The sequence below is a fragment of the Nelusetta ayraudi genome, unplaced genomic scaffold (assembly GCF_046127955.1).
Source record: "Nelusetta ayraudi isolate G7.1 ecotype Tasmania unplaced genomic scaffold, CSIRO-AGI_Nayr_v1 ptg000084l, whole genome shotgun sequence".
NCBI classification, from domain to species: domain Eukaryota; kingdom Metazoa; phylum Chordata; class Actinopteri; order Tetraodontiformes; family Monacanthidae; genus Nelusetta; species Nelusetta ayraudi.
Window position 1 is genome coordinate 3298190 of NW_027466134.1, and position 15580 is coordinate 3313769.

Here is a 15580-nt window from a genome sequence, read left to right on the forward strand (position 1 = left end):
CTCTCAGACAGGAACACCGTCGGCTGGATACAAAAGAACCTGCAGCGCAGCACAGACTCCAGCCTCATGCAGAGCACCAACTTTCCCTTCATTCCCCGTCACAGCCGTGTGCCAAGATACAGGTGGCCAATAATGTCCTATTAAGTATTTTTAATATACCAGAATCCATCTACAGTGGAACGCAGCTGCTATGCAACGCGGAAATTGAATGCTCTGCTCATCACTCAATGTTTTGCCATATGGTCTATCATATGGCATATCAAATAATTCCTTATGTGGATCCAATATTCAAAGCAGGGATTGTATCTAATTTCCTCACAGTCATATCAGGATTAAAAGTCCTCCGTGAGAGGAAACAGCGGCTTTATAATGTGATATAAATATTATAGTCGCACAATTGTGCAGATTATCTTCGCTTTTCTCTGGGCTCATTCGCAGTCCATCTGCCGGCGGGGCCCCTTTCTTCTGGATTAGGCTTTTGATTAAAGGCGCGCGCACTTGAGTCTTGACTCCCCTGCAGCGGAGGCCTTCATATAAGTTGCGGAGCCCTTCAAGCTCTCTGTGATTGTCTTAGTGATCGGCTGACCATCATTGTCCCGCCTCATCCATCTGTCACTTTGTGGCCGACTGTCCCCCCAGCAGCCCGAGCAGGACAAATCGCTGAAACAAAATACGGTGTCCCGCCAACACAAAGGAAGAAAAATGGCAATTGGTTAGATGCTCTCCTGCCGTAACGCAGAGAGACAAAAAGAGAGTGGGAGAGAGAGAGAGAGGGAGAGAGTGCTGAAATAAGATCTCGCTATTGCAAATGAAGTGAAAAAATGGGGGCTGCTTTGTGCCAAAGGTCAATGGAAACGTCTTCAATCACTGAATGAATGAAAAATGAGCGAGGTTTTAAAGTTCTCGCAGAAAAAAAAGAAGCAGTTGTCCGAAGAATTAATTTATGAGCCGACCTCAGTTTTTGTCTTTTTTCCAAATGCTACTGTCACATTAAAGTAAAACGTTTCTGTCCTAAGCTGAACTGTGAAAGCTGTTTTTTTTTTTTTTTTCTTTGTCCCCTCCGTCCACCAGCCAGGTTTCAGCTCCCCCTCAAAACACAACTTCTGCCTCGTGTCACGTTTGAAAGCGATGCTTAACCAAAACAAGCAAAGGGATTCTTTCCGCAACGTGTTTGAGAGCATCAAGTGTTTGTTTGTTTGTTTGTTTTGTCTTCGCTCAGGTGACAGAGACTCGCACTGGTCCCCTTGGATGCAGTAACTATGACAACCTTGACTCCGTCAGTTCCGTTCTCGTGCAGAGCCCAGAAAATAAAGTGCAGCTGCAAGGTTGGTCGAATACTGTTTGTTCTTCTTTTTGCAGATACAGTTCATTAGTACAACAGCACATTGTTTTTTCAAACATTGTGTAGCATTATAGCATGGAATGTGACTCCCCTGCGACGCTGCGTATAGTGGTCTGACTGTAGGAACAGTTCATGAAAAACTGCCATTTCAATTTGAAAGAATGGAGGAATCTGAAGATTTCTGCAACTGACAAAATACCAGAAAACCAGTTTGCCGTTCACCCTTTTTTTGAGGTCTGAAAAACAAAACATGAAGCACAAATAAAACTCTGTGGCTTTGTTTAAGCAACAGCATTTATTGTTTTAATGTGTAACAGTGAAGATACTTCGCTGTTGCTTTCCCCTCCACACCGGGACAACGGCATCATTTTTTTGGGGGGGGGGGATTGGTCCAAAATGCACCGTCTGTCCTTTCAAATTTTAAACATTTATTAAACCACAAAAGCTGCCGTACGATTAAAGATCTCTGTTGTATTGCCAAGACGGGAAGTGGCATAAAACATCTTTAAAAAAAGACAAAATGTACAATATATTATCTAAATATCACAAGCATGAATTGACCAAGCATCCAGGTGAAACGAAGGAGTTAACAAAACCGCATACTGAAGAAACTTGATTCAATAGATTCATTAAGTGAAGAAAAAAAAAAAAAAAATTCTGCTCTCAATCTGAATTTCCCACGTCATTAGAACCGCGTCAGTGCAGTGGAGCTGTGTGGCGTTATCCCCGCCCTGGCTTCAAACTGCTGCGTGTTTTCTTTCATTTTGACGACAGACTAACGCATCCTGACTTTCCAGGCTTGCAGCTGATCCTCCCAGACTACCTGAGGGAAGATTTCGTGCGGGCTGCTCTCAGCTACATCGCCTGCAATGGGGAGGGCGAATTCCGCTGCAAGGATAACGACTGCTGGTGCAACTGCGACCCTAAGTTCCCTGAGTGTAACTGTCCCTATATGGACATCCAAGCCATGGAGGAGAGTCTGCAAAGGATCACAGAGACGTGGGGGATCCTCTACAAAGAGTTTGAGGAATCAGGTAACAAAGACAGAAGATGAGAGATTCTTCCAAGACCCTTTTTTTTTTGCCTTGCATGGTTCATTTGAATGCAGGAAACTCAAACTTTTTGAAATATAAATTATTCATACGGGAAGGGAAAGCGCGATGATGAATTCAAGTGCTTTATCTGGATCATTAAGTCTTTGCGTGGACCTTATACATCTATTTCATACTGTCCTATGATTTCCGAGGTGAAATATATGAGGTTGTGAATCCTTGTTCTCGGGCCGGCATCTGTACGAAAGAGAGCAAAGTGATGCGGATGTGGTTAAAGTGTAAATAAATAATTAAATACATGTGGCGCTCTCGGCCGAGGCAGTTAAAACACCTCCGCATCAGAGTAACGGCCTGCGGAGAGCCATTCCGGGCGAGCGAGGCGTTTCATTTGACCCAAGAAAGCGGAGCTTGAGTGCGAGCTCTGAACATAATGCCACGGTCGATTATTATAACGTGCCCTGCCTCTGCGATTATTACTCAGGCAAAATCAAAACGGACATTGTTTTTTCCAAACACGTCTCAGCTTAGGCTGAAACGTCCTCAGGCGCAGTGTATGTTTTAACGACCGTGAACGACGTGAGCGATGACGGGGAGGGGGGGGCGTGCTCCGAATGCAGACGGGCTGGAGGGACGTTAAGGTGTGTCGTTCGAGCGAAGAGCAGCGCCAACGTGGAGCTCGCCGATCTGTCAGAACACTGACAGGAACAGATCGGCGCCGCTGACACCGATGAACACGGAATTCACAAGATAGGAACATAGAAATCAATCTGGGATTCAGATTCAGCCGGTTTCTCTGCAAAACACTGGCCGCCAACATTCAACATGTCTGCCCTCCACAGAGAACATCCATTACAATATGCAGCAGCTGTAACACCACCCATGGAGGTAGCGCACCTGCACTTAAAGGTCCAGTGTGTAATTGTCTTGATTGATGATTTTTATATTGGTAAAAGTTGAACATGACTGCTCATAAATACGTTAATAAAAGTGTATAATAGCAGTACAATAAATGTAAGTTGGTTTTCCCATACCCTTGAACGGTTATATTCATGTACATATATATAAGAATTTACATATAGCAAGGGTCTTGCTCCCAGTTAACTGCCATCTTGCACCGCCATATTTCTAAGGAAGCCTGGTGTGGACAATCCAGCCCACCTGAGAGGCCAGGTTGTTGTCCTCTTAGTCTTTGGAGGACAAGCAGTCCAATTTGACTTCACATGACATTAACACAATGTTCTTGGAAAAAAATATTACCATGTGAGCACGCACAAAATCATTGAGCAAGTGTTAACGTGCATAGATGAAAAATGAACAGACATTATGAAAGACAAAAGAATTTGTTCGAGTGAAACGCCAAAATGTGCACTTAATTATACAGTCCGGTGTAGCTATATAAACAAAACCCTCAAAGTATGAAGTTAATTGCACATTGGGGTGATGTGGATTCACAATTGGAAATGCTTAAACCTGGCAGAAATTACAGTCTTTCAGCACAGTGATGACAGTGGCAGCATAACCTGTCAACAGAAGAAAGTGGACCATGCTTTCAATGTTTAATGGCGAGGCTTTTGTCTGTCTTGTTATGAGCCGCCTGTCACCGTCCGTCCCGTTCCTCGGCATTGACAGCAGAACCCTCGATGCAGTCTGTGTTTGTGAGTGCCAATAATCCAATCCATATCATCAGGCTTCTATATGGTTCTCTGTCGAACAGATACCAAACTAACAGAGAAAGTGAAAAGATCAAGACAGGTTTTTTTTTCTGAGTATTTCAGTGTTCATCGGCTCAAACCTGAACTGGGACACCCTTCATCAACATCAGCTCCAAAGAAAACTGGTGCCATTTTTATTCTCAGTGCACCACATGTCAGGAATAGAAGTGATGCACCACATGATTGAACAAAATAAACGATTCACAACATATTGACGACACATTTGATGCACTTAATTAACGACTCGACACGACCTGTAAACACGTCACTGTGGTCAAACCACTGAAGTGAGTTCCCCTGACGTCGTTCCCTGGATTGGACTCAATGTGGATGTTGGTAATGACTCACAGAAAGTGAATAACGCCTGCGATAAATGATTCAATTAATTAGCTCGAACAAAATACAGAAGAAAGTACACACAGCTATAATTGGCTTGCTTCCATGTGCCTCATTAAACAGTCGCTTCACATATAATCATTGTTTCTTTCCTGCATGTCTTCGGCTTTTCCCTCTCCCCCACAGACGAATTCAAGGCTTTCTACACGCGGCTGCCGCAGAACTATTTCCTGAACGTGTCCGCCATCCAACACTTGTGGTCAATGGACAATACGTTTCAGTGGCGGTACGAGCAGCTGGAGACCAGCATGCGGCTCCTCTCCCGACGGGCCCACAGAGTCATCTTCAAGCTCTTCAGTCTCAGTAAAAGATGTCACAGGCAGCCCCAGGTCCGTCTGCCGACAGAGAGGTCAGTGCGGCTTCCAGACAGAAACTGAACGAAAACGTGGCTCCGTGTTTGTTTTCTGCATACACTTTTTTTTTGTTGTTGTTTTTTTAAACAGGGCTCTGGTATAGTTTCATAAAAGGTGGGCAGGGAATGGAGCCGCAGAATTGTTTTGCAAAATGTCGGCCGCCTTCTCTCCTTCCCTTTTCAAGAGCAGTGGCCTTGTTCTATCCAGAGCTCATACAGCTAATCAAGCCCACAGTTGTGTCAGCTAATCCAAGAGTGTAGGTGGAAGTAAACAGGGTGCTCTGCTGTGCTCCGCTGCACCAACTCACTATGGTGTGCTCAAGGATTTCATTTTTATCTCTTTTGTGCAGCTTTCTTTAAAAAAAAAAAATGAAGAAAAAAATCAGGCATAAGAAAAATACCTTTACACAAAGGAATGAATGAATGCACGTATGAAACTAAGCTAAACATTATTTTGGCATTTGCAAACTACTTGCCAGTCTTATTTTGCAATTATCAGCAGATCCCAACAGGCAAGGCTGCTGTTTCTGTTGCTTCAAATCTGTGCTGAGCCTCTGGAATTTCCACCTCATGATGGATTCTTTTTCTCGTTTCACTGGAATTTTGATGAAATCCCTCAAAAAATCATCTTCTGGAGGAGAAATCCTGGAAACCTAGGTTTCATTTTTTTTTTTTTTTCTTTTTATCTCCAAGGGCATTCTCAGGCTTGCAAGGTCGACCATATATACGCAGAAAGCAAAACATTTTCATTTTTTGACAAAATAAGAGATAATCAATTCTATCTCTCAGTGCCCTTGTGCTGCAGTTTCTGTAATAGCTCGTCTATACAGTGCTAGTGGGTTTGAGCGTCTGCAATGCCTGACCGCTTTTCTCAAATTGTTGAGTGGCTTGACTGCAGGTGGAACTCCGGGTTCTCCGGCTTCCTCCCACACTCCAAAAACATGCATGAGAAGGTGAATTGGAAACTCTAAATTGTCCGTAGGTGTGTGTGTGTGTGTGTGTGTGTGAGTGCAAATGGTTGTTTTGTCTCAATGTGGCCCTGCGATGAACTGGGGACTTGTCCAGGGTGTCACCCTGCCTTCACCCTATGACAGCTGGGAGAGGCTCCAGCAGACCCCTGTGGACCTGAATTCAGGAAGAGTATTGGGGTATTGAAAATGGATGGATGGAAAGGAAAGGAAAGGATCGGCTCACAGATTGGCTGCATTTTCCAATACCCATCCATCTATTTTGCTAATATAGGGAGGGGGCCGATACCCAATCTAGATAAGTGATCAGTGCATGAAGCAGTGTGGAAGTGGGACAACAGTCGGGCCAGGTGAAAGTAGATTTTCCATGGCAAGGAGAGTAAATCATTACCCCGGGGATAAGGAGAGATGTGTTGGATAACCACCCACCCAGCTCCAATGTCTCATGCTACTGAGCGAGCGCAGTTGTATAAAGCTAGGCATAGAAATATATATATTTTTTCCCCTGTAAAAACAAATGCAAATGCTTGAGGTCTTAGACACACACATGCGTAGATATATAGGGGTGGATTGTTTCCTGTTGTAACAGCAAGAGGGGACAGAGACATTGGTAGTTTCAACGTGCTTTCTTATTGTCTGTTATTTGGCATAGACAGTAAGTCAAATGCAGCGGAACCTTTTGTGCACATTGGGCATAATTACTGTACTGACTGAAATATATAACCTACATTCGTCAATTTGTCCTTTCTTTTGTCCTGCCCCCCCACCCCCCGTGGTGACTGTTGCTATGGATGGAAAGGTTTCAGTTCCTCTTTGTTCTCGTCGGTATGTCAACATGGATTTTTCTGCAATTTCGGCGAATGGTTTGGAAACACCAGACAGAACTCATCAGAAAGGACTGCAACATGCGTTTGAGCGCTGGAGTTCTGTGAAAAAAAAAAAAGATTATTAGAGGTAATTGGCTGGTGCCTTTGGCCAAGAGGTTCTCAAGAAGTGGCTTCCTTTGTGACCCGATCTGGACTTTATTCCTGTAAAGTAAAGTCATTTGGACTATGGAACGCGCCCAGCCACCTTTCAGCATAAATGAACCATGTAGCGAATGGTTCGGCTGGGAGTGCAGTGTATTGGGACGATCTGGTTGTTGGTCCTCTCGAGCACTGTTCCACTGGTTGTCTGAGACAAAGCTCTCAGTGAAGCTGACAAAGCGTGCAACTGTGGCTCACGTGGGTCAAGTGGTTTTGAAGGGGTTCTGTTGCTCCTGCATGTGCCAAAGTGATGGCAGTTAGGCAGTTTCCACAGCCTACCACCAAGAAAGAATTAAAAAATGATAGGTTGTTTTACGAGGTTCCTTGGAAGGGTGAGGTATTGTCCTTGTTTCTGCTGAAAACGTTCTACTGTGGAAACACCACTCACTGATCTAGCGGATGTGTTCAGTATTTTAGTTGGAACCCTCTTTGACGTCATGTTGGATCCACATTGGAGGAACGTTGGAAGCCATGTAGGAGTCAATGTTTCCATTCATGATAACATTCTTGCAAAGAGGAAGCAGCAGGGGGCATGGCAACATAAACAAAGACTTCCATCCACCCACCACGTCGCCATTCTAATCGTGGTTATAGCATGAATAGATTCAATGAATTAGCAGTGAGAATGATCAAATTTAGGTTTTTGACAAAGCCAGAAGTTGCCTTCTTTTATTCGACCTTAATGTGATGCCAGAGAAGGCTCATTAATTATTAGTCTGGCGGCAGCTACTTACTAGCTTTGAGTTTCGCCTCACGTTCAAATTACATAAACACTTTTATTGCCGCTGAAATGCCATCCTCTTTGTCAAATGTTAATCCATTAAAAAAAGAAGCATTTAGCCTGTTAAGTGGTGCAGTGTTGAAGAATCAATCAGTATTAAATTGCTCTCATAAGAGTGCTCAGACAAGAGTATTGATCGATCTTTGAACATGGTATAAATCTCGAGTCACATTTTCACTGCAATGCTGTATATTGCACTAAAACTAAAAAAAAAAAGAAAAGAATGCTGGAATTTTCAATGGGATTTTACATTTTTGCATCCTCCCCAATGCCGCAGTTTCACCTGTGGTTCACGGGAAACGACGCAAATGTACGAGCGGAGGCCATGTGTAGTCATTCACATTGTCGATGTCATTCCTTCATTGTTTAGCTCACTCGGCGCCTTGGAGCCTGGTCTTCGGTCCATGTTGCACATTCCGAATATGTTTATTTTGCTCGCAAACGCATGCGTCGGAACAACGCGAGTCACGCAACAAAATCAGAGTTTTCACACGCGGGAGAGAAATGCTACCCGTCAGAAAGACTGAATTTTCCAGCCATTTTCTCTCATTTATAAATGGCGGCTTTTCACACCTCTGACTGTTTTCCTATTTTCACATGATGGGGCGGGGGTTTCAAGTGCCTCTGAACTACCTGCTTTTTTGCAAAATGAAAACAGGGTTTAAGACACTCTTCTTTTTTGGAGCATCCGTGTCTGAATACGTCCGGGGGTTTTTTTTTCTTTTTTTTTTTCTCCTAAGCAGAACTCGCCTTCACCCGGGAACGACTCTTCCCCATCAGGGGCTGTGATTGTGGCTGATGACGAATGTGAACATTACGTTCAATCACGCGGCGTTCGGATCGACTTTGTGGCGAAGCGGCGGCGCTCAAGAGCACAACACATGAATCAAGCGGCAGATTAATCTATACACTGCGTGCCGCTCAATGTCCACTCTCCTCCATTCCCTCTGCGCGCCGCCGTCTCCGTCTCTCCAGCAGGTTGCCAAGGCGCGCATTAATCACTGATCCATGCCGCTGATAGGCCCCTCCACTTTCCAGGAAAAGGGAGTGGGAGCGGCTCGGGCGCCTTCATCCAGGCGGTGTTTATCTGTGTTATTACCACCGTGTCAAGCGTGAAGCGCTTCCTTTCTTGGCTGTCTTGGCAGGGATCTCCATACTACGTAGGGAAAGAGATGGGACGCGGGGTGTTTGTCAGTTTGTCTGAATGAGAAATGGAAGCTGATGACAAAAAGAAGTCGGGGGGTGGGGGGGGAGAAGAAAAGCCTCTTCCTTTAACGTCCTGTTGGAGGCACTCGAGGCAGACGAGAGATGTCATTGATTTAGTCTCCTGAAGCCCCCCCCTCGCCCCCCCCCACACACACACACACACCTCCAACCCCCACTTCCACCGTGTTGACAATTATGAGCAAATAAGCCAGTAGAAAATCAGCAGTCAGCTGGGCTTTTATTAGGTGGGGGATGATAAGGGTACACTCTGTGCTCAAAACCTCACCATTAGACATAATGACGCGCATTTTCATTCAACTGTTTCTTTTTTTTTATTTTATTTTTTCAGTTCCTCTGCTGTAATGAGTGTGAAAATGCCTTCCTAATGTACTTTCTTCCTCCAAACAAATGGGCTTTGACTTTTTCTTTCGCTAATGCTTTCGAAATTGGGAAACATTGCTTTGGGGATGTTTCTGTGGTATTTATTGGATTTTCTAAGTGGGAATCCATTTTTTTTTAGCTTTAAGAAGTATTAGAATTCTTCTAGGTCAACTCTATTGCAGATTAGGCAATATCAGTAAAATTATGTGTAGGAGTAGTAATTGTCTACTGATTAGTAATATAACAAGCTCAGTGTGTTTCAATTGGCATAAAATGGGACAAAATATACACGTATGAAGTATTATGTTTTTTGGAAATTGGTAACTTCAAGTGCAACATACAGGAAATGCCTCTTAATAAGGTGGCATTGCTACTTAAATAGACATGGTCCGCAATGTCCACACGTGCCCTTGTTTGCTGTGTGGCAGCGCAGTGCTCACTACAGCCGAGGTCCCTGCGCAGGCGGTTGGTTTGTTTTCACTGTAGCAGCAGTAAAGCTTCAAGGATCATTTTCACTTTGATATCACTCCCTTTCCGCTGCAGTGTCCAGCTTGCTCTCTAAACTGTCATTTCCTGTCGGAGATTTAGACGCTGGGCCTTTGGTGGCAACCTTTGAAATGTCTTATAACCTGTTTAAAATGACCTGAAATAACCTGAAATGAGACTGTGGGTAGTTTGGTTACTCTCGTATTTTCCACTTACTTGTGTATACCGCCCAGTCAAACAGACAAATTAACAAACGAACGAAAGAATCAAGAGCACGTTGACTCACAAGTAAAAGCATGTGAGCCTTGCAGAGATTTCCCCGCAACCGTACCTCAGTGTTTTTAATAAGGGTGCACTTAATTGACGGCCCCTTTGGAAATGACCTGTTCTTCTCCACATGATCCTGGAAAAAAAAAAATGTTGTCAACTGGAAGTAAAAGATTTGGCATTCACAAACTCCTGGCCTCACCCCGAACCAATACACACCAGGGGCTGCCAAATCGGAACACTTTGTACCGAACACTGTGGCACCTCACAAACGCAACAACAACTAAATGGGAGTGACATTTCTCAGTTTGAGAGGAACACTCTTTTAAGACACTTACAAGCAGAATAACGATGACTTATAATATTCAATTTCAACAATTCAATTTTGGTTTGTGACATGTGGATGTTTTCATAGTTAGTTTAATGTCTTGCCCAAAACTAAAGGGGTCACTTTAGTTCTATATATTATATATATATATTGAGCCATTTCTATCATTTATGTTTATGAAGTTGGTCTGGCCGAGTGTGCGTATTAGTGCATGTCAATCTCTACCTCCTCCCGCCCTTAAAGCTGCCCAACTACTATTATAAATAGTGTAAAACAACCACCTCTGCGCTCGACAAACATGCTGCACGATTCAAAAATCCATGCAGAAAACAATACATGTGCTCAAAAGGAATTACTAATGTTTGCTAAAATCAGGCAGTATATAACTCTAAATCCAGAGTGAAGACGAGCCAGAGTCTTGCTCAATTCTCTGGTTCTCTTGTTCCTGAAGTGCACTTTTGCACAGCTGTTGCACCGTTTTAGGGGAAGATTTGCGGCTGCACTTGGTCACATCAGGAGAGGGGACAAATGCTGTCTTGCCTTGGTGACTCCTCGCTCTATTAAAGCAGAAGGGGGGCAATCACCCTGCAGGTAGCACTGGGTGGAAAGCAAATATCCATTTGGCTTCTTTTTCTTTTACGAAAACCCCTCCACTCAAGCAAATTATTTTTCAAATTGTCAATGATTAGCAGAGCACAACCTGCTCCCAACTGCCGAGTGCCAAGTGAGACCGAGTTACAGACAGAAGTATGTCTGTAGTGGAGTCCAACAAACAAATCAGCATGAAGTTGTGCCTTAATTGAAGAATTAACATTTTCTAAAAGGACAAACCAGCACCATGTGAAGAAGAAGGCATGACAGCAAGAGGGAGAGAGAGAGAGAGAGAGAGAGAGAGAGAGACTGGCAGCTACAAAACAACTCATTTTTCTCACGACAAGAACAAGTTGCAACTGCAGGAGCATCGCAGAGTTGTGTAGCATGTGGACAGTTTGCAGAGCCATACAAATTCAATTCAGAGTCGAGAATAAAGTGCAACGCAAATTGCTCCATCTGAATGCCCAGCGACCAGAAAAATAACACACAATGTGTTGCATCAGCCCATATGGCAGTGCCACATGTCCAACAGCAGGTAGTCTGCCGCCTTTACCAACTCGTTCCACTGGGGGTCAAAAAAAAAAGAAAAAAGTAATGTCCCCCGCTGAATAGGATTCATTTTCACTCACCAAAGTTTTCTGAACACGTGGACTACATGAATCATTTGCAGTATCATCTTATCAATGTCCTTCTCATCACTATATTTATATCACATTGTAAGTGGCGCAAATAAGCCCCTCCCTGGATATATTTCCCTCTGTGAGAATAGAAAATCAGTCTGTTGCTTTAATTCATGGCTTTACCTTTTTGTCACGACATGCACTGTTGAATACCCATGTTTGATTGATGGTTGGACCACCTGCAGCTTATATAACCATGGATGGTTGCCATAGCTATTTGATATTTAAGCTCAAATGTTGCGAAGACTAATAATCCAAGTAAGAAACAAAGTTTGCATGCAGTTAAAATGATGGTGACAAAACACAAGAGAGGGAGAGCGAGACGGAGAGAGAGGGAGAGAGAGAGAAGAGGGGCATGGGATTGGATTAGAAAGAAGTAACTCTGACATGCGTCAAACAAAGATGGGCTTGATTTCTAAAAAGGATTATTTGAGAGTCTCCTGTTCAAAGAAACAGCTAAGCTTGCACAAATTTGTATTTATTCTGTTTGTTTAATATTTAAATAATCATAGTTCATTCCATCTATATATACATACATACTAACCATACATTCATTCCATGAATAAGACAAAACTCAAAATTGTTGAGTGTTTGATCGACCGATGTGTCTCCCCCCTCCCCCCCCACCCCCCCCATCAACTTGTCTTGAAAATCCACAATCAAAATGCCTTTGACAGCCTCGAGATGAAGAAGGCCAATATTTATTGCACTTTCTCCTGACTGACGGAGAAAATAAATAACTTTTTCTCCCTCTCTCTTTCGCTCTTTTTTTTTTTAATAAAGAATTGGAAAACCTCCATCTTTTGACACACAATCTTTAAGACGACCAGTCAGTCGAACCAAAAATAATTGCATGTAATTGGACCAGTCACGGGCGACACGGTGGCGCAGTGGTTAGCGCTGCCGCCTCACAGCAAGAAGATTCCGGGCCTGGGCCCTTTCTGTGTGGAGTTTGCATGTTCTCCCTGTGTCTGCGTGGGTTCTCTCCGGGTTCTCCGGCTTCCTCCCACACTCCAAAAACATGCATGTGAGGTCAATTGAACACTCTAAATTGTCCGTAGGTGTGCATGTGAGTGTGAATGGTTGTTTGTCTCTATGTGGCCCTGCGATGAACTGGCGACTTGTCCAGGGTGTCACCCTGCCTTCGCCCTAAGACAGCTGGGATAGGCTCCAGCAGACCCCCGTGACCCTGAGCTCGGGACTAAGCGGGTATGGAAAATGAATGATGAATGAATGGACCAGTCACAATACAACACTATCACAATGCATTCATTCACTTCCCACAGCCATTTAAGGTTGATCTCAACATATAACACACCTTGAACCTTGTGTAAAAAAAAAAAAAATCTTCACTCAATCACTTATCATTGCGATAGTATATGTAATGATAATACAGATTAGAGTGTAGAAATGGTGAAGAAATTACCATAAAAAGTTATTGTATGTTATTTACCTTCTTTGATTTCCCTGTCTACTAAATATGCTTTCTTCTGTTTTCTTGATCCCTGGTGCAGGACCCAGTCCTACTGGCTGAGTCACTTCCAGTCCCTCTTGTACTGCTCAGAGAACAATCAGCTTGGTGAATTCTCAGAGGAGCTTCACACTTGCAGCTGCCAGTATGAACACAGCCCCTGTCAGCTGCCGCCGCCCTGCACCGTCGGGGAACGATCAGCTTGTGCTGCGTGTGCACCGGACAACCACACTCGCTGTGGGAGCTGCAATCCGGGTTTTGGCCTGACGCAGGGCGTCTGCAGGCCCATGGTGGCAGACTCCACCGAGAACTACCTGGGATTTGAGACGGACCTCCAGGATTTGGAACTGGGGTACCTGCTGCAGAGAGCCGACCGCAGGCTGGAGGTAGGCTGTTTGGTTGACCCAGCATGAAGTTATTCTTTTCCATTGCATACGGGAATGCATGAGTCAAAGGTGACGTTGCATGCCCCCTGTTTGTGTTGTTCTGCTACTCTTTAAGTGGACAAGCCAACCAGGCTTTTACGTTAAAGCAAGTGAATGCTCCGGGACGCCTCCCTGGAGAGATGCTCCAGGGAGGCGTCCCAAAGAGATGCCCACGTCACCTCAGCTGGGCCCAACTCCTCACCCTGTGCCTCAGGGTGCACTCAGCCACCCTACGGAGGAAACTCATCTCGGCCGCTTGTATCTGCGATCTCGTTCTTTTGGTCATTACCTAAAGCTCATGACCGTAGGTGAGGGTCGGAACGTAGGTCAACCAGTACAAACTCATCATTCAAATGTCTATGTTTCTGCCTTAGGTCCATGCCATCTTCATCAGTAATGACATGCGACTCAACAGCTGGTTTGACCCGTCGTGGAGAAAGAGGATGCTGCTGACCCTGAAGAGCAACAAGTACAAGTCCAACATGGTCCACATGCTCCTGGGGATATCCCTCCAGATCTGCCTTACAAAAAATAGCACCCTTGAGCCTGCCCTCACCCTCTACATCAACCCCTTCGGAGGAAGCCACTCAGAGAGCTGGTACATCCCAGTCAACGAGAACAGTTTCCCTGACTGGCAGGCCACCAAGCTGGACCTACCCTTCGAGTGCTACAACTGGACTCTGACACTGGGCAACAAGTGGAAGACTTTCTTTGAGACCATTCACATCTACCTTCGGAGCAGGATAAAGACCCAAGAGGGAGTGAATGACAGCATGTACTACGAGCCTTTGGAAGTGACGGAACCTGCTCGTAACCTGGGCTACATGAAGATCAACACCATTCAGGTCTTTGGCTACAGCATGCACTTTGACCCGGAGGCAATCCGTGACCTGATTCTGCAGCTGGACTACCCGTACACCCAAGGTTCACAAGACACGGCCATGTTGCAGCTCTTGGAGATAAGAGACCGGGTGAACCGACTGTCCCCACCAGGTCAGCAAAAATTGGACCTTTTTGCCTGTCTTCTGAGGCATCGGCTCAAACTGACCGCCAGCGAGGTGGCCCGCATTCATGCCTCTCTGCAGGCCTTCAGCTTACGTCTGCCCAATTCGATGGATTACGAGACTACCAAGCTGTGCAGCTAACAGCTGCTAGGTGGGAGAAGTAGACCGGAACGGACCTGGAGGAGGACTGCTGGACGTACATGATGCAAAGTGTGCCGATTGTGGGGCAGAAGCTTACGGTCTCTGTGGGTTACCGGCTGTGTGGCAAGAGGAAAGAGATCTGAAAGAATGTACTTATCTTGTTGTTATGAGTTTTATTTTACTGCAACTACACTCAGTGCTGCATCGTAAGGATAGAAAGATGCAGAGGTCTTTGCTCAACTGTGTCACACGGATTAGGTCTCCAACAAAAATAGGGAACAGTACAACAAAAATTTTAAGTTATACATAAAAAAAAAATGAATACAGCTATGTTAGTCAAACCATTCTGTTTTCAATATGACTGCGCATTTTTACTGTAAGTACCAATGCCGAATCAATGGACGCTTTATGGTATATATATAAATATATATGAAAAAAAAGGTACAAAGTACTGTTTGTTTGTAATTTTTATATGTTCTTTTTGCTTCAGTGACAGTGCACTTTTCATGGAGAAGAAAATACAGTGGTGTCAATCGAGATTTTGTAGATAAATTGATATTAAAACATCATGTTATAACAAGCCCCAGCTTTTTTCCTTCTTACTTTGTGTAATACTTGCTCTCAGCTAGCTTAGTGTCAAGACTTAGCAACAAAGTGTTGCCTGATATGTGCTTCATTCAATTTGCAAGGAGATGGAGAAGAAGAAAATTTGGCCTCAAGTGCCAAGAAAAAAAGGTCTATCAAAACAGCTATTCCCAGTGTGGAGGGAACATATTGAGTGATTACATCAGCACATCAAAAAAATTAAAGTTGAAGAATAGGGCCATTTTTAGTTTGTGAATTATAAAACAGTTGTTGCAATAAATAGTTGAAATTATCCATTACACTGCAGTAATAATAATCAGATTGACAGTTGTCTTTGTTAAAGTTCTTTTTTTTCCTCCCTGTATGTCTGATCCTGCTGCCAAA

At 44.2% G+C, this 15580-nt stretch overlaps 1 protein-coding gene across 1 annotated transcript in view; it reads left to right on the forward strand.

The window, feature by feature from the left end:
* brinp3a.2 (bone morphogenetic protein/retinoic acid inducible neural-specific 3a, tandem duplicate 2) overlaps positions 1 to 15192 on the forward strand; it is a 34388-nt gene extending 19196 nt beyond the window's left edge. Inside the window, exons 4-8 of the mRNA XM_076045589.1 lie at positions 1220 to 1325; positions 2140 to 2376; positions 4629 to 4851; positions 13085 to 13427; positions 13841 to 15192. Of these exons, the coding sequence (XP_075901704.1) occupies positions 1220 to 1325; positions 2140 to 2376; positions 4629 to 4851; positions 13085 to 13427; positions 13841 to 14611 (1680 nt within the window). The 3' untranslated portion in view covers positions 14612 to 15192. The remainder of the gene's footprint in view (positions 1 to 1219; positions 1326 to 2139; positions 2377 to 4628; positions 4852 to 13084; positions 13428 to 13840) is intronic.
* Positions 15193 to 15580: the final 388 nt, after the last annotated feature.